Source organism: Ictidomys tridecemlineatus, chromosome 4, assembly GCF_052094955.1.
Source record: "Ictidomys tridecemlineatus isolate mIctTri1 chromosome 4, mIctTri1.hap1, whole genome shotgun sequence".
Classification (NCBI taxonomy): domain Eukaryota; kingdom Metazoa; phylum Chordata; class Mammalia; order Rodentia; family Sciuridae; genus Ictidomys; species Ictidomys tridecemlineatus.
The window spans coordinates 149,170,164-149,196,272 of NC_135480.1; the positions used below are offsets into that span (position 1 = coordinate 149,170,164).

The window sequence follows — 26,109 nt, forward strand, 5'->3', positions numbered from 1 at the left end:
TTTGTTTCACTTATCATGATAGTCTCCAGTTCCATCCATTTACTTTAAACTATGGCTAACTGCAGTAAGTAGTAACATTGAGCTCTATTAAAACGGGTTAAAATCTGGCATTTAATTGAACAAGGTAGTTATTAAATGTCAAAAAATACCTCAAAGCAAGACTTATGAAGATAAATAAGAAAATATACTCTCAAATCACTCAGTGACTAATTATTTGAAGCTTTATTTGCCTTGCCAGTCATATATTATTTTGCTTGACAATTCCTGTCATCTAGCTTTCCTTTCTATAATTTTGAACTTGTAAGTTTATTTCTGAGTGTTCATAAAATTCATCTGCTTACTGGTCATTCCATCTTACAAAACACATAAACAGATAATTAAGGGCAGTGAACAAGAGACTAGGGTGTTGGGTGACTCCTGAATAAACACAATTTGAAAGCAAAAATATAAGCTTATAAAAGTACAGGGAACCAGATGCAGTAGTTCACACCTGTAGTCTCAGGTATTCAGCAGGCTTAGGCAGGGGGGTTGCTTGAACCCAGGACTCCAAGCCATGCCTGGTCAATACAGTGGAACCCTATATACTGGGAAAAAAATAATAGTATAATTTACTAGCCCAAGTAACCCAGATTAAAATAAAAACTTATCCCCAGGGTTTAGGATAAAATTCTAAACTCTGTAAGTGAATAAGATAAAGGCTCCTTATCAAATCTCTGGTAGTATACAAAACAGAAGACACTCAGGAAATATCTGCCTAGTGAATAAGACTAGTATCTGTAACTAAGGTAAGAGAAAACTTAGTTTATCTGCTGCTGTGTAATGTTTCAAAAAGGTCATTTTAATTTTTTGAACTTCTAAATGACTAAAAACAAAGTGACTCCCTTCTATAGCTGAGATGTTTTTTGGTCTTATTAACCATTAACTAGTTTACCAGAAAGAGCTACAGTAAGAAAACATTATAGGGCTGGGGCTGGGGATCAGTGGTAGAGCACTTGTCTAGCATGAATGAATTGAACTGGGCTCAATTCTCAGCACCGCATACAAATAAATAAAATAAAGGTCAATCAACAACTAAAAAAATTAAAAAAGAAAAACATTATATACAATGAAGTAATTATCAAAACCTTAAATAGGGTTGCAGTTGTAGCTCAGCGGTAGAGCGCTTGCCTAGCATATGTAAGGTACTGGGTTTGAACCTTAGTACCACATAAAAATAAATAAATTAAATAAATATATTGTGTCCATCTACAACTAAAATTTTTTAAAAAAAATATTAAATAAAACAATTTTAAAATGGTTAGCAATTACTATAACCATATTTACAAACAAAGCCATTAAATAAAGTCAATCAGGGTTTATTGAGGACTCTGATTGTACTTAAAAGTTTCTTACACTGTATTAAAATAGATTTTGTACTGTTTAAAAAATGTTGATTTGATACCTAACTACATAAAAATGAAATATATAAGCCAGATGTGGTACCTGTAATCCCAATGGCTCAGAGGCTGAGGCAGGAGAATCACAAATTCAAAGCCAACATCAGCAGTTTAGCAAGGCCCTAAGCAACTTAGTGAGACCTTGCCTCAAAAATAAACAAATAACAAAAATAAAAAGCACTGATGATGTGGCTCAGTGGTTAAGTACCCTGGGTTCAATCCCTGATATTAAAAAAAAAGGAATATATAATGGAAAGGGAAAAATCTCATAATCCTTCATCATAATAGAGTTAAAATTTTCTTTTTTTATTCGATAGAAAATAAAATTAATGTTTGATAATTTCTTTGACTTCTATCAGGCTTTTTGTATATGCAACAGTATTCTACATGTTGAGTCCATATAAATTCATGCAATTAAGTAAACTTTAACATGATTTGACAATAGTTTTCTATTTACCTGTGTATCATTCCTCACTATATTTTAAGTTTTTAACTATACTGTATTTTTAAAAATGAATAAAGAAAATACATATACAACCATATTATTTATAACTATGAATCCTCTACTAAGGAAGCTAAAAGGTAAAGAGTGAACATATTTGTCATAAATTATAATGAGTTGAAGACAGCTAAGACTGAGTGGAAGCTAAGGTTAAGAATCCTTCTTAAGGGTTGGAGTTGTGGCTCAGAGATAGAGTGCTCACCTACCATGTGTGAGGCACTGGGTTCAATCCTCAGCACCACATAAAAATAAAGATATTGTGTCAATCTATAATTAAAAAATAAATATTAAAAAATATATACTATCTCATGGAATCATGAAGAGTAAATAATGATAGTGACATTTGAAAGTTTCATCAAATACAAATCTAAGTTAGAAGTACACGATGTAATCCCATTAGAGGATGTGGTATTATTTCACTGATTGTCACTAACTTTAAACACATCAGCTTGTTATCTCCCCATAATAAGTTGACAGCAGCACAGAGAATTAAAGAACAGGGTACTCAGTAAATACAGGATTATGCTACAGTATTATAACCTTAGTACAACTGACATTTGGGGCCAGATGATACTCTTTTGTGGTAGAATGTCATATACATTGTAGGATCATTAAAATGTAAGATATTCAACAGTATCATTACCATTAAAGGCCAATACAATCTCTTCAACTGTGACCAAGAACTGTCTTTGGACATTGCCAAAAGTCTCCTAGTGAGGGGAAGGGGAAAGATAATCCCTAATTGATAACTACTGGCTTATACAGAACTCTTGTGACCCAAAAACAGGTAGGTGCCATCATTTCTCATCTAATCTTCTGACTTCTCTAATATTTACTATATTATGAATTTAAATTATTTTAGAAATATTAACTTTATTCATTCAAAATTCCTTAATAATTTTAACACACCTTTTTACATACTATAATCATCAGGCACATATTATTTTGTATGTTCTTAAAATACAACATTTCACAAATATTTTCTTGTAGTAACAATGTCCCACCAATATTTCATTTTACTAGTATATGATATACCACTGTATCAATATTATAGTTTGGTTAATCATTTGCCTACTACTGGACATATGAGCTATTTCCAAATTTCCACTATTAAAGGTAGTTTGTTAAACACACCATTGTGTATATCACTTCTGGGGGCAGGAGAGGAGAAATTCAAAGAATAGAATTAGATCCCAAGTATTATCCCCGTATTAAAAAGCAAAGGCAGTTTTATGGCTTTTCTAACATATTGATAATAAAATCTAGTAATAATTGTAATTTGCCTTTAAATACTGTTCAAAGTTGAGGTACTTGAATGTTAAAAGATGTGTTAGAAAAGATATGGTCTTATATTTAAAATCTTAATTTTTCCATATTGATAAGACTTTGATTATCATTATATGATCTAGGCATGGCTTCTTCTTTTATAAATAACATTTTTTTGTTGCCAAATTTTAACTTTTCCTTATAACCAATCTCTACATGAATCCTTCCTTACTGTAAGATTGAAACCTTTTGAAAATCTAAACTATGATGTAAAGCAGATAAGATGAAAAACTAGCTCACATGAATGCTTGACAAATCTTCCAATTTTCACTATCTATAGAGAAATAATGTGTAACAAATTTCAAACACAATAACATCAGGTAAATTTATCAATACCTTAATTTTCTATTTTTCTAGAAAACAAAAAATTTCCTAGATTGGAAAGGATATTTTTCCAAGTGATTAAGCAAAATACAAATTTGACTTCAATTAAAACAAAAAATGAGGAGCTGGTTTTATAGCTCCGTGGTAGAGCGCTTACCTCACATGCATGAGGCCCTGGGTTCAATCCTTAACACCAAATAAAAATAAACAAATAAAAATAAAGATACTGTGTCCAACAACAACTAAAAAAATATTAAAGAAAAAGCAAAAAATGTGATTTCTCCTTTAGATTTCTAAAGACTCTTATGATCTAAATAATGATGAGAAAAATTAAAGGACTCTGTCAAAATATTTTAATTTACCTCAACCAGAGGCTTCACTTTAAACCAATCTCAGGTAGATAATTAAGTTAGCACTTCAGGATCCAAAGAATGTTGAGTCACTTCTGAATTAAGTGATGTGATCAAATGAACTGAGTAAGCTCAAGCAAAATTAAAGCATTTTTCTCTTTACATGATTAACCATAAAGGGAATTACCTGTCTTGCAAGAATGAGTAAACAATCTAGATTTTAAAAAACTGTATATCTTCCATTACAAAGCCTCTTAGAGGTTAAAAAAAGAAGTTTAAAAGGTTTTTAATATTAACATAATAAAACTGTTTTAAAATATGAAGTCTGTTACTAAAAAAAAAAAAAAAAAAAAAACAAACACAACTTTTTAAATGGAATGTTGACCCAGTAGAGAAAACAGCACCATTCTTCCTTGTTGTTTTGGAAAGAAAAACTATCTTGAAAGGCTCTGTAGAAAATAAGCCCTCTGAAGCAGCTACTTGTTTATATGAATCTGTATTAAATTCTCTATCATATGTAATTTCTATCTTTAGTAACAACATATAAAACCAAAATTTATATGGAATATATATTCTTTGTTATTGGTGCTATTATTATAGATATGAACAATGATAATGAATAACAGAATTGCTTGTGCTTTAAATACTATTTTAGTTTTGACATTGATATCCTCTAATGAAGAGCAATATTAAAAGTTTATTTGTCTGGCAATAGTATGCGAAGTCCACAAGACAAGCAATCAGTCATAACAACTATCACTATCACTGAGTTCATATATTTCATTATTAAGAAAATCCCTTAGGGGATTTTCTGTGAGTCCAATTCTAACAAGTATGGTTACCTGCTTTTTTAATCCACAATGCATCAGCTAGAGCAAATATATGTATGCACACAAGAGATGACAACTGACAGACAATTTGGCATGAAGAAAGACAGAACAAAAGCCAAAAATGGAGAAGACATACAAAATCCTTTAAAATCCACAGGATAAAAGTCTTTTGGTGAATGTTTAATTAAAGCTACTGAAATCAATAAATTTCTTCTCCTTTTCTTTCTTCTTGTTCTTTTTGTACTGGAGATTGAAACTAGATGTGCTTTACCATTAAGCTATATCCCTAAACCTTATAATTTTTAAATTCTGAGATGGGATCTTGCTAAGCTGCCCAGGCTGCCCTTGAATTTGTAATCCTCCTGCCTCAGCCTCCCCAGTAGCTGGGATTATAGGCAGGTGCCACAGAGCCATGCTGATATCAATAAAGTTTTTAGAATAACAACACACTTATTGATATTCATGAAGATGACCCTTTAGTCATCAAAAAGGCTTATATTGTCTTCAATATAGTACAAGTAATCAAAGAAGTGATTAAAACAAAGACTTTAGTATTAAAAGTTTATCTAGAAAATTCAGTTAAGTGGAATACCTTATTTCCAAATGATGCCAAACAAACTGGTATTAAATATTAACATAAACATTCAATAAAGTCAATTCGTGCAACTAACTCAATTAGATTCTGTAAAATAGGAAATACTACTGGGATGTAAACTTTTATAGTCTTATTTGCTTTATGGTATGTGGCCATTTCATTGTTTGAAATAATATGTTCATGTAAATAATCTTTTAGGAAGTTTATATCACAGGGAAACAGCTCACATGTTGGTAATCTCAATAAAATTATCCTGCTAAGTATAGTTCCAAGAATTTCTACTTCTTGAAGGATGGAAAACATCCTTTATTGAAAATATGAGGGACCATGAATAAATTGTTTAGAGACCCAAAATCCAATCAATTACTTGATATGTAATCTAAAATTTTCTGATAAACATGCCTTCAAGGACTACAGTGTCAAATGTTTGTAGTTTGTTTCCTCTTATTTTTCTTGTACTTAATTTTGTGAAGGAAGGCAACATGCTTGTACTTCACCAATAAAATGAGGTGGATGGTTTTACCGAAAAACCCTAGGATGTTTTCAAGTCTTTTTCTCTTCTAAACATGTTGTAAGTAAGTCAAGTATGCTTAAAACTATGCAATAAAAACAAATAAACTCTTAAACTATAATGTGGAGACAAATTAAAGTTATGTTTAACTGTAGCATAAGAACTTTAGCAAATTTATTTAATAGAATTCTGTTAAGTCATGAATTATGGAAAACTAAAAACAAGTAACTTCTACAAAAACAATGAATTATATGGATTTTTAAAAGAGACTACTTTTTCTACCTCAGAAAATAATGAGTCTTTTATGAATATAAAACATTAAATACATTAAAAATTACTCTGGGGCTGGGGATGTGGCTCAAGCGGTAGCGCGCTCGCCTGGCATGCGTGCAGTCGGGGTTCGATCCTCAGCACCACATACAAACAGCGATATTGTGTCCCCCGAGAAATGGAAAATAAATATTAAAAAAATTCTCTCTCTCTCTCTCTCTCTCTCTCTCTCACTCTCACTCTTTCTTTAAAAAAAATTACTCTGGCTGCAGAGAAAATATTCTCATATTTTTTTGAGAAAATAGTCTTCCATATCAAGAGACTTTCCAGATACCTAATGTATGAAAATACAGGGGTCTAAACCATCTTTAATGGAAATTTTATGTAGTATATAGTTTTTCTCATTTTCAGTATACTGAACACAGTCTTCTTGCTAATTTATAATTATTATTATGAATATTATTTTACCTCTTAAAGTAATATTCTCAGAAGTATCCCATGAGAGACTTCTGAAATGCTTAAGGTTCTTTCACTCTAGTACTGAATAACCTCAAGAGGTTGTACTTTTGTGGCATTCCAGCCTCCTGCCTCAGACTAACAATATGGCTTTCCTACTAGCATGTAAAGTGATTACTACAAATCTGTTGATATCATACTTGTTGAATCATTAACCATATTTTATACATATTTACATTAACAGATTCTAAACAAAGACACAGAGTGGTTTCATGACATTCCTAAGACACAGAGGCTTTTTTTTAATGACGATTAATTTTCTTCAATGTTTAAAACCTTCCCATTTATTTATTGGATGTGTTTCAAATTTATGACATAATCTAAATGTAAATGCCAGTTAAACAGGTGTTATTCATTTAAAAAATAACAAAATTGAGTGTTTTACCAAGTTGGGAAAATAAACATAATGCCCTTATATTATAGTCTCTGAATATCAATAAAATATCAGAAAGGGAAAGTAAAGATTAATTATTTAGAATATGTAGTGAAAGTTAATTTTAAAAATCTTTCAGCTGATAAAGGCTCTATAAAAAGTCATACTGTTAAGAATAAAAACTATCTGGGGCCCAATTAAACAATTTACATCTATTTTCATGTTACACTTAATTAAAAGTTTGTTACTAATGCAATAAACTTCCATTAAAAGCATATAATTGTTAATTTGCAAGATAAGCATTATCTAAAACCACTACCAGTCAGAAAACAATCAGTATATTGGGAATTATCTAAATCTACACCTGGTATAAACCAGGCAAACAAATTAATTTACTTGCCCCGGCACCATTTTTGTGTATTAAAAATAAAAACTAGACCACAGGAGAAATAAAAGAAATAATGTTTCTATCTTTCATTGCAAATTTTCAATGTAATCCAGGAGAACAAAATTTTTAAAAGGCTTTAGAAAAAAGGCAGGAATAAATTTTAATGCTGACAATAATAGACAGAACTTTTGGATTAACACCTACCGATTTTTTTCTACTGTTTTCCAGATCTTTGAGTTCATTCTCGATTTTTGTGATTAATTCCCTGAGTTCATCAAGATTAGTGCAAATAAGCTAAAATAAAACACAAAAACACAGCTTGATAACACATAATATAAAACACCCAAAATGTGGTAACAGAAGTTGTTTTAACACACACTGAATTCACAAAATTATTTTTCTCTGCAATAGTGAAAGCTCTGCAGTTTATATTTTTAAGAGATATTAACTTATTATGATGTAGGAACTTCAGTTTAATATAAAATAAGCTGAAATCTCAACAATGGTGATCTCACCCCACATCCCCACCTCTTAGGTTGCTTTATAATCCAGGTACTTTCTAAACATTATTAACTTTCAGCCCAGAATGACAAAGATCTGGAAACTCACCCTACATTTCACAGGTTACTGAACCTCCTTTCAGAAGTACTTCATCAGGCAGTCTCCGGGTAGGTGACTAAATGAACCCCTGGAGAACTGTCATTATACACTTACTTTGGTTTGCTAACTATATAATTTGACAAACTTTAGTTATTGCTGTTGGGAGTACCAAAGAAGGGTTACAACTACATGTAATATATTCTAAGACGTGAACAAAATTAAGTACATATTCTTAATATGAGCTTAGTAGTTTTTAATAAAACCCCCTTCACAGCTTCTATTTCCTTTCATAATTGTGTGGCTCATTTTATTTTACCTTGATAACTTTGGCAAATGGCCAAAATAACTGGTTCTTAGTTACTAACAACTGAACTAGCTGGGTTTAATTACTGAAGTTTTATATAGAGAAGTGTCAGCAACAGTAATAAAAATATTATTTAACTACATATTTTAGTTCTTGTAAAATTAGAATGAGTTTGTCCACTCAGTTCAATATATTTAAATTTTCCTACAGCGATTTAAGCCATTTGAAAGCATCTGATGTGAAAAACAAATAGAATACCTCTGAAACAAAACTGCAACCACAGAGAGGAAAAATTTCAGATTAAAGAAAGCCTTGTTGCAACGTTTATATTGTGTAATAATTTAAAATTCTGTACTAATAAATTGTTAATTTCATCATTAACTTGTTACATCCATTAATTTCTATGGAAGGGCATTGTTTTCCTAAAAGGCATACTTTTATTAGAGAAACAAACAAACAAACAAACAAAACAACAAATGCAAAAGCAGATTACAAGTTAATTCTTATTGGCTACTGAATGACAGAAATAGGAGTTGGGAAGCTCCTTAAATTTCCTTTATTATTTACTAGGTTAAAGCATACAAAATTGCTGATATATTTTTGATCTTAAAAATGGCTACATAGTTCAACCTAATAGATTAAGAAAAACTGTCACAGATATCATTATAACTAGTATTAATAATTACTTATTAGAAATATCTATACAACTTCAAACTCACAAACTTGACAAAGTAGGGAAAATATGTACTTAAGTAATACAAATAAAAAAAATTCAGGATTGGGGTTGAAGCTCAGTGGTAGAGCACTAGCCTAGTACACATGAAGCTCTGGGTTTAATCCCCCCCCCCCCCCCGCCAAACAAACAAACAAAAACAAAAAACAAAACTCAAAACAGGAAAACAAACAGTCCTCCCCAAAGAAAATTAAACATAGTAATGTAATAGGAAAATAAAGCTGATATTTATTAGAACATTCCAATTTGCCAAATCTGGTTGTGGAAGAAATGTTGATGGTCAAGCAGTGGACTGGCCAATTAAGTAAGTGCCTCTAGAACTAGATAATGTCTTCAGCTTCTATTATATCCATAAAACTATAGAAAAATGTTGGCCCTACAGCAGGCTTTTAGTAATTAATTACTCAGTGAGGACTAAACTTCTTGTAGTATAATCTTCCATTATGATAACTATGTCAAATTTGTCCCAGACCTGCAGATGGCTCTCTTTCCCCTGAACTTGCTATATTGGTTGATATCATAGCACAAATTTCTCACATGCACATAGAATGCTCAGAGAATTTTTTGCTTAGATCTTCACTGCATCACTATACAAGGAGTAAAGGTTTAGTTTACATGTAGCTTGTAGAAACTTACAGGAACAACAGACATACACTCATATAAGTAAACACATCCTAAAAAAATGTTAAGACCTTTTACTTATCGATTAATCATGAAACCAACAAATATTTATATTCCATCAAAGGAATAGACAGCACTGTTCTAAGGCCAAACCGTGAATGACTTCCAGATCTCAACAGCTATATAACACTTTCAAGAAGCTTACAGAGTTAGTAAGTTGTACTAAATCAGTGCTTCTCAAACTTCAACATGTATAGAACTACACTGGGATCTCATTAAAACACCATTTTGACTTAGTAGGTCTCAAGTGAGACCTTCTGTTCTGCAAAAGTAACAAGTTCCTAGGTATAGTCTGTAGATCACACTTTTGTGTAGTAAGGTACTAAATGATTATGAGTTATAAATCAGTATGGCTACTGAAACATTTTGGTACTATGAAGCTAATAAACATAAAAAGTTGAAAGATTAATTTCCAAATATGGGATTGCATATTAAGCGCATGATAGTAGGACAAATATTAAAATAAGTGTCATGACTCTTTGAGGGTCAAAATATTTTTAACAATATTTCTTTGAAGCTATATTAATATTTACATAACAATTTATATATTTGTATTGTTATATTTGTTGTTTATATAGCAATTTATGTTTATATGCTAATATGTACATTCTTTCTATAAATACATTTAAGATATACCTAATATGCAATATATAGAATCAGGTAGAAAATTCTTCTATAAGAACATAATTAATTTGACTTATGCCAATTCTATATCATATGCAACTCTATTTCCTTTTTACAAAGTAAAGAATGTACGTGGACTTTAAACTCAACACAATTTGGAATGGTATTTTTAAAACAGAATCAATTCAATAAGTTCACCTTAATAAGGAGAACAGATGCATCTTTGGAACAAAGCAAAACACTTTATTAATACCTCCTCATTAGCTAGAATTTGAAAAACATATTTGAGGTACAGGACCTCCAGGGACAAAAATGAAAGGCTCCAGCTCAGATTACAGTCAAGTCACATTGCCAACAATGATGAGAGGAGGGTTTTCAATCATATTGCAGAATTACAGATACCCTGATACCCCAGACAAATCTAAGTTAAAAAGTTATATCTCCAATTCACATCACAATTACACACTAGTAGAGGAAACCATAGAACTCAAAAGACTAATCCTTCTATTATATTCTTTCAGGGTTTTTTTTTTCTTTGTTTTTTTTTTTTTTTTGGTAGTAGTCGGGGAGAGTGGGGATTGAACCCAGGAGCACTTAACCACTGAGCCACATCACTAGCCCTTTTTTATATTTTATTTAGAGACAAGGTTTCACTGAGTTGCTTAGGGCCTCACTAAATTGCTGAGGCCAACTTTGATCCTCCTGCTTCAGCCTCCAGAGCCACAGGGATTTATAGGCATGTGTCACCGTACCTGGCTCTTTCAGGTTTTTTCCCTAAATGAAACAAAATAAACACAAATTCTTAACAAAAATTGAATATGTATTATAGTTTTATGCCTCTCCTCCCCTATCACTATAATGGCAATCAAATGCACACCAAGATTACATCTCAGAAAAAATATGTAATAAATAATTCCTTAATTTATTGCTTAAGTTACTTAAATTCTGCCCTTCAGGTAGAAATCCAATATGTTTAAAAGGTATTTATAAGGTAGCATACAAAATACAAACAACATGGTAGATTTTATTTAAAAGCAAAGCCAAGGGAAAATTATGTAAAGTAAAATTATATCCAAACAAATGGATCACATTTGTTTCCATTCTTATTATTTATTATAAAATGGTAAACACTAAATGTATAATGCAAATTCAAAATTTATATTGTATTCAAATTAAAATTATGTTAATATCTGTTAAAACTAAATGGAAGGAGACCCTCATTGTTATACAAAATTACATATAAAAGGATGTGAGGGGAAAGGGAAAAAAAACTGAGAGAGAAATGAATTATAGTAGATGGGGTAGAGAGAGAAGATAGGAGGGGAGGGGAGGGGAGGGAGGATAGGAAGGGGATAGGAAAGGCAGCAGAATACAACAGACACTAGTATGGCAGTATGTATAAATATGGATGTGTAACCAATGTGATCCTATAATCTGTACACGTGGTAAAAATGGGAGTTCATAACCCACTTGACTCAAATGTATGAAATATGATATGTCAAGAGCACTGTAATGTTTTGAGCAACCAATAAAAAAATAATAATAAATAAATAAATAAAAACTATCCAGACAAGCTAGGGCATAGTGGTGCACACCTGTAATCCCAGTGACTTGGGAGGCTAAGGTTTGAGGATGGCAAGTTTGTGGCCAGCCTGGGGAACTTAAAAAGACTGTTTCAAAAAGGTGGGAGGGGAGTGGGCAAGGGGACCAAAGCTATAGTAAAAGCACCTCTGGGTTCAATTCCCAGTACCAAACCGAAAAAAACAAATAAAAAACCAAAACAACAAGAAACAAAAACCAAACCAACGAACAAAAACAAAACAAAACAAAACAAAAACTATGCAAACAGGAGAATATTTCTTAAGATCACCATACCAGCAATAACGAGTACATCAAAACCTGCAAATAAGAATATCATTGTGGCATGAAACTTGTTAACAAACAAGTTAACAAAACACTTTTTACTACCACATAATTAAAAATTGATGTTTTGGGCTGAAGATGTAGCTCAGTTCAATACCCAGCACACAAACAAAAGCTGATGTTTTTTTCAATGCACTGTATTTTAAAAATTGGAAGCTTATTGGGGCTTGATACACTGTTTCAAAAATACTTTCTATGACACTAAGTTTCAAAAATACTTTCTATGACATTTTGTAATAATTACAAAAGAATTCATACTAGATTTTTCAAATACTAAACAGACTGATTACAAGAAAAGAATTTTGGGGTAAAAACAAATTTATTAGGAAAACTGACATTTAAATTTCAGTGTAATGGTCTTATGTTAGAAACTGTTAACGAATACATAATATAGTCAATTTGTGTAACAAAATCATTATCTGTTAATTTGCTATAAAAACCTAATTTATCATAATACTGAAGTAAGGATAAGCATAAGTTTTTACTATGTGGTCAAATATATTATTTGGTTTTTAAAAATTGTTTAAATTAATCTTTTAAAGACCACTTTTAAAGACCAAAACTTAGATTTAATTCAAGGTCGTTAGCTGGAAAAAGTGCTAGGGTCAATAGTAGATGTTCTTAAGCCAATTCTTAATTGATTTTCCAACTGGTAATACTACATTTTTCATCAGAAGCACCTAGCATGCTTATTTGAAAAAATAAATAATAAGAATAGTTAAAATAGTAAGCTATATAATTTAATCTTCACAACAATACTATGAAGGTATTATACCCCTCTGTACAGATGAGGAATTGGAATCACAGAGGTTAACTAACTTATTCAAGGTTTGAGTCAGTAGGTACACTGTAGAGCTGACATTCAAACTTGAATAGCCTAGTTCAAGAATCAATGTGTTTAACCACATGCAGATTACTGGTACCCATCACAGTTTCTGGAGGATAGAAAAACAGGAATTTCAAACATGAATTCTTCCTAAAGCAAATAAGGAGGCAAGTTTGATTTTTAGCTTTTAAAAAGCCAACAAAAACACTTTCAAAATGAGGTCAAAACAGGTTTCAATTATTTTGAGGAGTGGTGGTGGTGGTGGTTGTACTGGGATTTAACCCAGGGTCTTGCACATGCTAGGCAAGCAACAATACTACTAAGCTACATCCCCAGCTTTTTTGTTTTTTTGAGACAGGTTCTTGCTAAGTAGTCCAGGCTAACCTTTTACTTATGATCCTTCTCCCTCAGCCCTCCCAGTAGCCAAGATTACAGATGGACTGACCTCAGCCACGTTTCACTTTTGTAATAGTATTTAAAAATAAACTTCACAATTTCATCCCTTGTGTCTAATTATATTTTCTGCCAATTCAAAGAAGATCAGTCTTTGGCAAATAGGTTGAATTTTTAAAAGGGATTTAATATTTAATATTCACCAACAGTTTCATTATTTTCAGCAATAAGCTGAACATATTTTAGATAACAGGGGCTATATACTGGTAGAAAGCTCACTTAGTATATGCAAAGCCATGGGTTTCATCCCCAACACCAGAATGGAAAAAAAAATTAGATGATGGGAAATATGAAGAAAATGTTAAATATTTCTGTATTTTTATATTTAATACTAGAAACAAGATATTTAAAATAACTCAGCTAAATAAGTCATTTGTATAATCTGAGGTTTTGAATATCATATTACTAGAGCTTTTGAGAAGGCAATAAATTAACTTCTTTATTGATAACAACTGATATTCTAACATGAAGACAAAAGATTTTTTTTTTGTTATTGTTTTTGGTACCAGGGATTGAACTCAGGGGCATTCCACCACTGAGTCACATCTTCACCCCTATTTTGTATTTTATTTAGAGACAGGGTCTCACTAAGTTACTTAGTGCCTTGCTTTTGCTGAGGCTGGCTTTGAACTCATATCCTCCTGCCTCAGCCTCCTGAGCTGCTGGGATTACAGGCGTGTACCACCAAACCCAGCGTAGAAGGACAAAAATTTTGTAATCTGCAAAGTTTACTATGACTAATGCCATCTCCTATTAATGTGTTTATTTGAAGCAACTGACCTGTTCCTATAGGAGACAGTTACCAAATTTTCTTAATGAGTAATACCATGGCATTTATACTGTAAATTTGGCATAAGATGTCTTGTTCTCATGATATTCCCCACCTCAGCTTGCCAGCCAGCCAGCCAGCCAGTCTGCCAGTCAAATACACATACCAAGAACCAGGAAGAGGACTTTATTTATTTTGATCAGCTCAATCTAGAAAAAACTTGTACTTTTGACCTTAAGTTTCTGAGAATGATAAGTAGAAGAACAATAACTAAAAGTATCACTTAAAAGAATGGTTTTCAAACATTTTTTGTCTATGACCTATAATCAAATAAAATACATTTTATAATGCATGTAACTGTGCACACATACATAACTAAAACCAAAGTTTCATAAAACAATATAACTATATGTATGTACATTACTACATGTGACACACTTACTAAGCATGATACAGTGATAATATCTTTTCTATTTTAATTTTGTTAGCTTAAAAGATAAAGTGTGGTCATGCAATCCACTGAACTGATTTCATGCATCACTAAAAAATGCCATTTGAAATTAAAAAAAAATATTGCCTATGCAATCTATGTCACTTACTAAATGTAAAAACATCTACACACCAACATACAAATGGAGAAAATAAAAATGGGCCAGCAGTGTCCTAAGACCTATATTTCTAGGATTAATACTTTGGAAAATTGAGAAAAACATGAATGGGAGAAACAGCAAAGGCTAGCATGACATAAGTGCAAGCATAATGATACAGTATGAGAGCATTAAGTGTTATAGGCAATTGATCATAGAAAGGATTCTAAGTAAACAATAAAATCATATTTTTAATTGAATAGGCTGGGAATCAAGGTTATATATAAGATTCTGTAGAAATATTTGTAATTCATTCAAACATTAAAAATACTATATTCATTAAAGTCATTAAAATAGTTTATTCTAAAATATTGAGATTAAAAACATGCCTAGGGCTGGAGATGTAGTTCAGTGGTAGAGAACTTGCCTAGCATGAGTGAGTTCAATTCTCAGTACCACAAAAAGTCAAAAAAATTTGAAAAATTGGAAAAAAGTTATTTTAACTGTTTATATAAAAATATTTGATCTTTACCAGTTAGCAACTTCCCCCAAATAGGATTTTTTAAAAAAATCCGAGAATAGATGTGTCCACATTTTCTGAATATAGATAACTGATAAACTCATATAATATTATCAATATTTTCATAGTTATTGCTTTTTTATTTTTATTTCTTATTGGTTTGAGACCCACAAATTCATCTCAACATTTGGTAATAAGGTATGAACTTATAAAACTTTAGGAAATGGATTAGGCAGACTACAACAAAGAAAGTCATTTGTTGAAAAAAACACGTTTTCTATAAAACAGAAAATATAAGCATATGTAACTAAAGTAAGATTCTTTGCTTATCCCTAGTATCAGCTACAAACAAAAACTCTTCACATATTCATATGGCAGTACATATGATCATTATTTTGTAGAAAAGACCATTTCATTTAACCTTTACTCAATATTCTTTCTGAAGCTCATATACAGCTAAGAATTAAAACATCTGTGTTTCAAGTTTATAAATCGACTATTCCATACTGCCCAAAGAAATGAGAATGGATTATCTAGGCAATATTATCATGTACAAATTATGATTTGTTCTTGACTTTCATTTTCATATCTGCTTAATACATACATAGACAAAAAATACTTGTATGCACATATACAAATTATACATATATTTCCATTAAACTACTTCTATGAACGCAGTATAAGTTAACATATTAAAAAACAGGGTTTTTTTTTAACTATCAAGAAACAAAAAGAGGTAAAAAGTTATGATACACTAGCAGATTAAATCTTGGTTACGTATCTATACTTGCAAAGAAAAAAACATTGTCAGAAATACTCATTAAAAGTATGTTACAATTTCTTGAAATTCAGCCAGTCTCTCAAGGAAAATATAAACACTGACACAAAAAAAATTATACCAAAAAATTTGAGACAAAGTTTAAAAATTTACCTGAAATTCTGGTACAGTAGGTGACTTTGTGACAGTTTTCCTCTTCTTTGTGATTGCTTTTTTAGATATGGATTTTTTTCCTTTCAAGATTAAAAGAGAAAAGCTTCATAATGCTGTTTACAGCACTTCATTAACAAAAACCAAATTACATAGAGCCTTGAAAGTTAAATTATAACTAACAGATGGCTGCTAGTGAGTCAAATAAAAATGATGAATCAAACAAGCCCAGCAAAAGCAAACATTAAACTATAACTACCTGTAACAGACACATTAACAAATGCTGTCCTGTTTATATAAGAACCAACTATTACTATTCCCAATGTGTTATATAAGTATCAGAACTTATTGCAATAAGATTAGGAAAAAAAGCCACAGTATTACTATTCAGTTACTAACTACATTCACAACTTCAAATGCTATGACATTCGGGGAAAAAAACCTTACCTTTAATAATGACTTCTGCACTCAGGAACTTGCAATAAGAACTATATCTGAAGATTATGGTCTCTAGACAACCTAATGTGAAAATCTCCTCAATAGCTTACGAAACAAAGGTTTTTCTATTCCTTTAAGCTTTGCATTCACCTAATGGGCTTCCCTTGGCAGTATTCAATCCACAGTTTAAAAAGAAGGTAAATATCTCCCTTTAAAGTGTACCTAGTAATTTGTGCAATCAGAAATCATTGGGAAAAATAAATGTCATATTCTTAAAGAAACCCAATTTGTAGCACACATTTAAAGTCTGTTTCTTTGCATTTAACTTAACAAAAAAGGATACACACAGAAAACTTTTTTTGGTATGTTTTTCCACATTTGCAATTAGCAAAAATCAATTAATAAATTGCTGTTAATTATTCAACAATGCTAGATATAGTATACTATAATTTATGGATACAATTAGAAATTATAAAATGAAGGCCTTGTCCTCCAAGAGTTTATAATCTAACAAGGGCAAAAAAATTAAGTGATGCTTCTATGTTAATTTTGGCTCATAATCATTTGTAGGCAAAAATCAACTTAAGAGTTATTTTTTCAAAAGAGAAAAGGAGTAAACAGAGTAAATTTGCTGTACATAATTTTAAAGTTTCTTATTTTCCTAAGTAGATACAATCTCAGATGAGAGATTCAGTTTTTATTGCAACATTTTATTCAAGATAATTGATAAAACTCCAGTAAACCAATATAATTGCACTATTTTCTGTATTCCTTTTTAATCATATCACAGAACCATAATTTAAATAATTTCCAATTTTTGATTCAAAATGTATGTATCTTCTGAGATTCACAAATTTAAATTTTACTGTCTTGTTTTAATTAGTATTAACTTGCTGTCATTTGACATTTACTTTTATTTAAAATAAAGTAATCTAACATATATTTCTTTTTCTCATCACTATTATTTGCTTTGTGCTTACACTGTACCTATAATAAAACTAAACTTGTATGAAAATAGGTGAGTGGATGGGTTGCTTAAAAGAGCAATACTTGGGGAGAAGTAATTAAATTCTTGGTATCTCTAAGATACAGCTATCTCAAGGGAATTTGTGAATCTGAATGTCAGGATGCCTTTTCTGTATACATCATCTTTATTTATCATTTAAAAAAATTATGGGAAAATATTTAATGAACTTGCTGACCTAAGCCTAGAAAACTTAATAAAAATAGCAATTTGAAGGAAAGGAATTCTTCAGTGTAGCCCCTCGGACCTGCAGTACAGCTCTAATTACCTTTAAAAAATTATTTGATTCTGTATTTGTTTGTAAGTAAAAGTCACGCTTGATAGTCCCATGAATTTCTTATTGTTGTCACATAGGTACTAAATTTTCAGTTCACTCTATCAGCCACTCTATTTTAGTAGGATCAGAAGCTGAAGTGGTTGCTAGTTATTTCAATTCACCACTAAAGCATTAGGATGCTTCAAAACTATTAAGTTACTGGAGGCAGTATTCTATAATTATGCAGTGGTTTTAAGATTGAGTTGTGGAACTAAATTACATGGGTTTAAATATTTGCTATAACCACCTACTGGCTGCATGACCTTGAGCAAGCTGCTTTATTTATTTGTGCAGTGTTATTATCTGCAGAACAGGAATAATTTTACCTAATCTGTGACAATTAAACGAGTTACAACATGCAAAGAGCTTAGAATATTGCTACTCATACGGCAAATGATCAGTAAGTTATTGTTTCTGTTTTAGCTTTAGTGAGAAGAATCTAAGCAGAAAATCTTTAACTTTTCAATTCTTTTTCTTACTCCTTTATTGTAGTTCTTGCTCATATGTCCTCTGTGCTATTACTCTACTTTTTACACAAATTAATGACTGTAACATTTAATCATAGAATATTTAAATATTTAAACTATTTAAACGTTTGTCTTCCTTACTATGATGTGAGTTACTGGTGATAGAAATCATATTATTAAATTTGTATATGGCCCACAATAAATTCTGAGAAGTGATTCTTAAATACAAGAATACCACTTTTTATTAGAAATTTTGCCTGTCTGGGGACAGGAAAAAAAAGATAATTATTCACAATTCTTTTCATCTATCTGCCCATTTAATAGTGAGGACAACATTTATCAATGACTTGAACAATTTACACTATTTACCAGTATTTTACAACATGACCTAGCACTGGTTGTAGGAAGACTAATATTTTTTGAGAGTCAACTATGTGTCAGATACTTACTAAAGTGATTTATATAAATTATCTCATTTAATTCTCAAAGCAACCCAAGGTAGGTGAGGCACCCTATTGTAGTATGGGACAACCAACAATTAATTAATGTTCTCAAGTGTCACACAGTAAGTATGTACCACAGCCAGAAATTCTAACTCCAAAGTCCAAGCTCCTTTCATTATATAATTCTACTTCACAAAAATCCTAGTTACCATTTCCTGACCAATTCAATTCCTACCACATGCTAGGCTCCATACATGCAAGATTCTATGCATTTGCTAATCTAATTAATCTTTATAACAATATAGCAAAACAAGTACTGTATTGTCTCTTTTTTCATGGATAAAGAAACCAACTATAAACAAAAAAAGAAATTAATGAAGGACTTGTAGTTAATATGCAGTGAAACATACACTTGAATCTAGATCTGTCTTTACTTCAAAGCTGTGCTTTTTGATGGTAAAATACTATATTCAAACTGCTTCTAACTGACTTCAGAGTTTTCCTTTTGACTAGGGATAGAAGAGCTGAATATTCATTGTACTTAATACCTTAAGTCTGTATCCTCAATAAAACCCCAATAATTTGAATTCAAATTTTCCTGCATTTTAAAATAAAAAACAGTGTTTACTTTTTATTAAACATTATTTTTGAAATGAAGCATGTGATATTACAAAACCACACAATCTTTATTTGGTAATATGTTTTTGTTTCAGGATAAGACATACACTAGGCAAGTTACATACTGCCCCCCAGTGGGCTTTCACTCCCCTACAATTTTTTTGATCATACCCTGGGTCTTTTATTCCCACGGCCCTAAGTCACCTGGTCTTTTAAAATCTAATATAATTCTCAGACCTAGGATTGTGCTGGAATCAGAGATCAGTTTAAAACATATAAGAACTCCAAAAATGGTATGAGGTATTAAGTTTTAGTCTCACACCATTCTTAAGCTTAAAACATAAATGTGCAAAAATTGTCAACTTGTACTTGGAAAATGCATAAAACTTATTAATAAACCTTAATAATAAAACTTAGTAATTAATATTACAAAAGTAATCTAAGATAGCTTTCTAAACACTACTCTTAGAACAGAAAAAAATGGTGCTTAACTTGAGAGAAATCATGGATAAAAATATATTTTATACTATAACTGAGGCACAAAACCTTAGTCCTCTAAAATCTAGAAATATGTCTCATATGTCTTCATATCTATATGTTTATAGATATGAAGGTACTTATCATCTTCATTTCAACTTCTCTTTCCTCACTTTCTTATTTTTCATTTTTATTCCTAGACTCTACCTGGTTTCCGTTGTCTGTCTTCACTCTTTAGCCTCTGGGGCTACTCAAAGACTTCTACCATTTCAATGCCTTCCTAGATTTAGCTTTTAGTGTTTTAAAATTATCCCAACACAGTCACTACTTGCTCAGTGTCTTTATTTTAGAAATACTAATAAGCAAGTAGTTTAAAAAGACATTAGTTTCTGTTAAAAGTAAAAACCCCAAGGACATTTGTATTATTAAATAGAGAATCTGAGAAGTTCCAGAGATGTGAAGCCATAGAACTGGAGTCTATAATTGACCCTATTTACTAACATGCATGCCTTTAGCTAATATTTATGTTCTGCAGAAGTTTCTGAAATGTACTGTTTCTAATCTATTTGATCTCAATAAAACAGCTGATTTTCCCCTCTGTTATTCTTGCCTATGAGCAAATTTTTCATCATACTGGTAATTCTTCAACCTTATCACATAATACAGTAACTCCTTAACACGCCATTTTCCCGGTTAATTTAAATATTGAATCAGATGCAAAATTCTGCTACTTGTTTTAAAATCTATTAAAATGGAATTTTCTTCTGTCAATGTGATAAAATAGCCATATTACTTATATGGATTTAAAAGTCATCATTCTTTATCTGGATTTAAATTTCTTCTTCTTCATTATCTTCTATCTCTTCATTCAAGTCCTGTCAGCCTCTTTTCATACTTTTTCATGGCATCTTCATTATCTTGTGAGATCTTTTTTTCCCTAATCCTGCCATTTATTAGCTGTGTAAGTTTGGACAAATAAATAAATCTCTGTACCTCAACTTTTAAAATCTATAAAATGGGAATATAATAGCATTTACTTTTTGGAGTTTTTTGAAGGCACTATTATATAAGGCTTACGGTGCTTGATACACAGTGAGCATTATATTAGTTTTTTGGGGGGAACAGAAGGATTTGAATAATAAAAGACCACGGAATATCGCCAACTCTTTCACTCATATCTTGGAATCTCCAGTTGGTACTCAAAAAGTTTTCCTCCATGAAGATAACCATAGTTAGGTTCTAAAGTGCTATCAATATAGAATACTACAAACTTTTCACACATATGGACCTGGTATAATATAAATAGCATTGTTTTCTCATTCATTTTCTATTAAGTAGCTCACTGGTTTTTATACATCTGATGTATCTTATTTCTTTTTTTTGCAGGGGTGGGGGGTACCAGGGAATGAACTCAGGCATTTGACCACTGAGCCACATCCCCAGCCCTCTTTTGTATTTTATTTAGACAGGGTCCCACTGAGTTGCTTAGCATCTCTATTGCTGAGGCAGGCTTTGAACTAGTCACCCTCCTGTCTCAGCCTTCCAAGCTGCTGGGATTACTGGTGTGTGCCACCATGCCCAGCTCTTTTTTTCAATATATATATTTTTAGTTGTAGATGGACACAATACCTTTGTTTTCTCTCTTTCCTTATTTTTATGTGGTGCTGAGTATTGATCCCAGTGCCTTCTTGTTCTTTTTTAAAAACATGCTAGGCAAGTGCTCTACCACTGATATATATTATCAGTTCAAGCTATATATATTATCCAGCCCCCTGATATATATTATTAGTTCAAGCTCCTGTAGGCTCTTGATTAAATTATTTAAAATAGCACCACATGCATAGACGTATATCCCCCCAAACGGCATACTCTCATTACTCAAACAACTTCTAAAACCTCAACTTTTCCATGAAAAATTTTTATTGTGCTAATTGTTTCAGTTACACCTTGCTTAATTATACCAATGCTTTTGCTTGCTGTTCTATCTTTTTATCTACTGAATTCCTATTACTCTTCAAAGTACTTTATTCTCTGTAAAATCTCCCCAGACTATCACAGTATACATTAATTTTTCTTCTACTTGATCTTTTACTATGCTGTCTTTACCTATATTTAACAATTATTAAATTGAGAAAGCTATTTACCATTTTGAACCTTAGTTTAAGTTTCTTAAACTCTAAGAGAATAAGACCATTGTCTTACCTACTTTAACCAATTTAGAGGCACTATTATAAAATCATTTGGTTGAAAATAATGACTATTTGAGAGGGGAAAAATATTCCAAAACAAACTTATTGAAGATGAATAACTTAAAATATCATAAAGCTTTTATCATTGTGAATCCATTTTTAATCATATTTGTCTATTTTTTCAGGTTTTATACAAAGTCTCCAAATTTAAAAATTTCAAATTAATTTTAGCCAACTTTACCTGCTCTATGCAGTCTATGAAAATATATTATTGAAATGACCAAAATATCCAATAATGACATTGGTTCAATGAACTACAAAATATAAACAGAATCCTATGCAGCCATTTAAAATGATGCTGCAAAGATCTATTTGTTGCACAAAATTGCTTATGATATACTGTTATGTGGGAACAAAGCAGGCTGAAAAATAGCATTTTACTCAAAATGCTATTTGAAAAAGATATAAAGATACATAAAAAAGGGCTAACCTTATCTGTACAAACCATATTATATGTGTTCATTTATTTAATAGATTTCTACACAATTGTGCTAAGTGCTGGGGATGCAAAACCAGATATAATCCTTCTGTCCTCAAGAATGTTATAGAGGACCCCATATCATCAAAGTACCTAGAAATAAATGCAACAACAGTAAATTTAATGAAGGAGAACTGCCTGGTGCTATAAGTACACACAAAAGGGAAAATTTAAATAGGAAGATAATGGGAGATTTCCTTAAGGAAGTGTTAAAAAAATGAGTATTTAAGGAAAGGGCTATTCTTGCTTGTCTCTGTGATTATAAAGAAAATGTTGAAGGGAGACCCTCATTGCTATACAAAATTACATATAAGAGGTTGTGAGGGGAATGGGAAAATAAACAAGGAGAGAAATGAATTACAGTAGATGGGGTAGAGAGAGAAGATGTGAGGGAAGGGGAGGGGGGATAGTAGGGGATAGGAAAAATAGCAGAATACAACAATTACTAATAGGGCATTATGTAAAATTGTGGATGTATAACCGACGTGATTCTGCAATCTGCATTTGGGGTAAAATTGGGAGTTCATAACCCACTTCAATCTAATGTATGAAATATGATATGTCAAGAGCTTTGTAATGTTGTGAACAACCAATTAAAAAAAAAAAATAAAATAAAATAAAAATAAAATAAAAAAATAAATAAAAGATAACTATGCTGGACATAGCAATCTTGGAAAAAAAAAAGAAAATGTAATGCTTTTATAATAAGAAAATATAAAACCAAAGAATCTGAACTTTTTTCTTTTAACTTTGGGATTTTTTCTTTTCTTTTCCCTTTTTTGTTCTTTTGTTTAAAGAACAAAATTTTCAGGAATTTTTAATTTGTAAATAAGTTACCAAGAAAAAATTTCTAATTACCAGATTGCACTTTTCTTGTTCTTTTTTAAAAATATTTTTATTAGTCATTGATGGACCTTTATTTATTTGTTTGTTTATATGCAGTGCTGAGAATCAAACCCAGATCCTCACACTTGTTAGGCAAGCGCTCTACCACTGGGCCCCAGCCCCAGCCCCTGTATTTTTCTTGTCCTAATGCACTGAATAAATCATATAAGAGACAGCAGGAGATGATGGACATTATATTATTTCCAATAATTCCTACTTATTTTATAATGCTTCCAACAGAAAAAGGCCTAAATGACTAAAGATCAATTCAAAATTTAAAAAGCAGAAGAAAACTCTAATTCTGAAAAATAGATTAAAATGCTTAAAAGTTGCAAAACTGCTTGAGACTACATTTTCAACTAATCTGTTTCTGTACCTTTTATTAAAAAGCATCTCCCAACACTCTAGGGCATCTTACTAAATTAGAGATAACCTCCAAAAATCAAAGCCTATAGTAATCAACATATTATGGACCAGATTAATCACATGTAGAGGTTAGTCCACTCTAAGTGCAAATTCATAAATCAAACATGGATAACACAGTTTATCCCAAAGTATATTCTACAGAATACATGGGCTTTTGGTAATTATTACCTGAAAAAAGCTCTGTGTTAAAATAAACTTGAAAAAAATGCAAGGTTAAATAAAACTGAACAGTTTTAAGATTTTGTTCAGAATCCTTAATGGTTCAAAATCACTTAACCACAATTCTCAAGTCCATAACGTTCTGAAATCTAAAATCCTAAAAGTAATTTATATAGCAACAAAATCTTCCCTGACTTGTTATGAGGTTTCTTAATAATATTCATTTCATGTAGTCTATTTATATTGTGTGTGTGTGTATGGTACTAGGGATTGAATCCAGGGGTGCTCTACTACTGAGCTACATCCTCCATTCTTTTTATTTTTATTTTGAGATAGGGTCTCACTAAATTGCAGAGGCAGACCTCTAATTTGCAATACTTCCACTTTAGCCTACTGAGTTGCTGGGATTACAGGTGTATGCCACCGAACCTGGCTATCCATATATTTTTCTGTAGAAATTTTGTGTTTGATTTTATGAGGGGTTATTCAGAGCCCTACTGGGGATGTTATTTAATATACCATATACATCACAATACCCTGTGAAATCTGAAGATTTTTGAATTTCAAAATGAAATTTTGCAATTCTCAAAATGCATTGTGAACTGTACTAATACACAATGTGAATATGTAAGAGGTACATTTTTCACACTTATGATCGTGGGAGCTCACTTTTTAAAAAGGCTGTGAGAAAGGAAACACTGTATTAGAATATATGTCCTAAACTGACTGCAAAACAGGTCACTATGTCTCAATGCCTAATCAAGCAGTATAGGGCAAACCCTCAGAAAGACAAGTGGTCTGAAAATTATGAAAAACAAATGTACTATCATTACTCTTTGAACACTTTATTTAATACTGTTATATTAGTTAAGAGTTACTTAATATCTGATGACAAAAGGGAATAGGACTATGCTCACCCCATACTAATGAGCAAGGGAAACTATTTGTCAGATCCAAATATTTTAGTCACTGAGGGCTTGACTTTCTAAAATTTGCTCTGAGGATAAAATGAAAGTATACAAACAAGTGCATAAGATTCTTCTATTTTACGCACATAAGCCTTCTCTATCCAACCACACAGGCTCAGAGGGGATATATAAGCATTTGCTACATTTGCCTTTTGAGTATTTCATTCACTTGTCTATAACTGAGCATGAAAAGCCCATAAATTTTCTCTCCCAACACCCTGAACTTTGATTTTAAAGAATGTAACATTTTATTTGCTTACAATATAAATTTATTTTAACCCATTGTTTAATAAGCATTTTATGGCCTTTTATAATATGTAGGAGATATCTAGCCTATCTTACACACTGACATAAGTTATAATTGCCTTTGAATACATGAATGGCAGTATAATAAACATTTAACAAAAGGTTTTAGGTGACAATGATATTAATAAAACAATATTATAAACTTTTATATTTTTTAAAAATTTCAAAATTTAAAATATCATTTAATGTGTTAGAGACTAATATTTCAAAGTGAACTGGCAAATCAGGTCAAACTAAATTTATAAAAATCTAGTGGATTACTTGTATAATCTAAAAGGCTTATTTTTGAAAGCTACTTTAAAAAACACTAACATTTTATCACCTATGTTGACATGGAACACTTTGGAATTTTCACTCCAACAAATCAAGCCTATTTTTGGTAATAAATTTTATAGTACTTCTTTCCCAATGATTTTACTATATGCATGTTTTAAGATATACTGAAGTATATATTTAATGATTTAAGTAACTACAGTACAGCACTAA

At 31.1% G+C, this 26,109-nt stretch overlaps 1 protein-coding gene across 3 annotated transcripts in view; it reads right to left on the minus strand.

Moving 5' to 3' along the window:
• Brd10 (bromodomain containing 10) overlaps positions 1–26,109 on the minus strand; it is an 87,404-nt gene that overhangs the window by 17,624 nt on the left and 43,671 nt on the right. For 2 of the 3 annotated variants that reach the window (XM_078047612.1, XM_078047610.1), the window contains 2 exons: positions 16,373–16,452; positions 7,626–7,715 (listed from right to left, as the gene is read on the minus strand). In XM_078047612.1, the coding sequence (XP_077903738.1) occupies positions 7,626–7,715; positions 16,373–16,452 (170 nt within the window). The remainder of the gene's footprint in view (positions 1–7,625; positions 7,716–16,372; positions 16,453–26,109) is intronic. The other variant, XM_078047611.1, reaches the window with a different exon arrangement.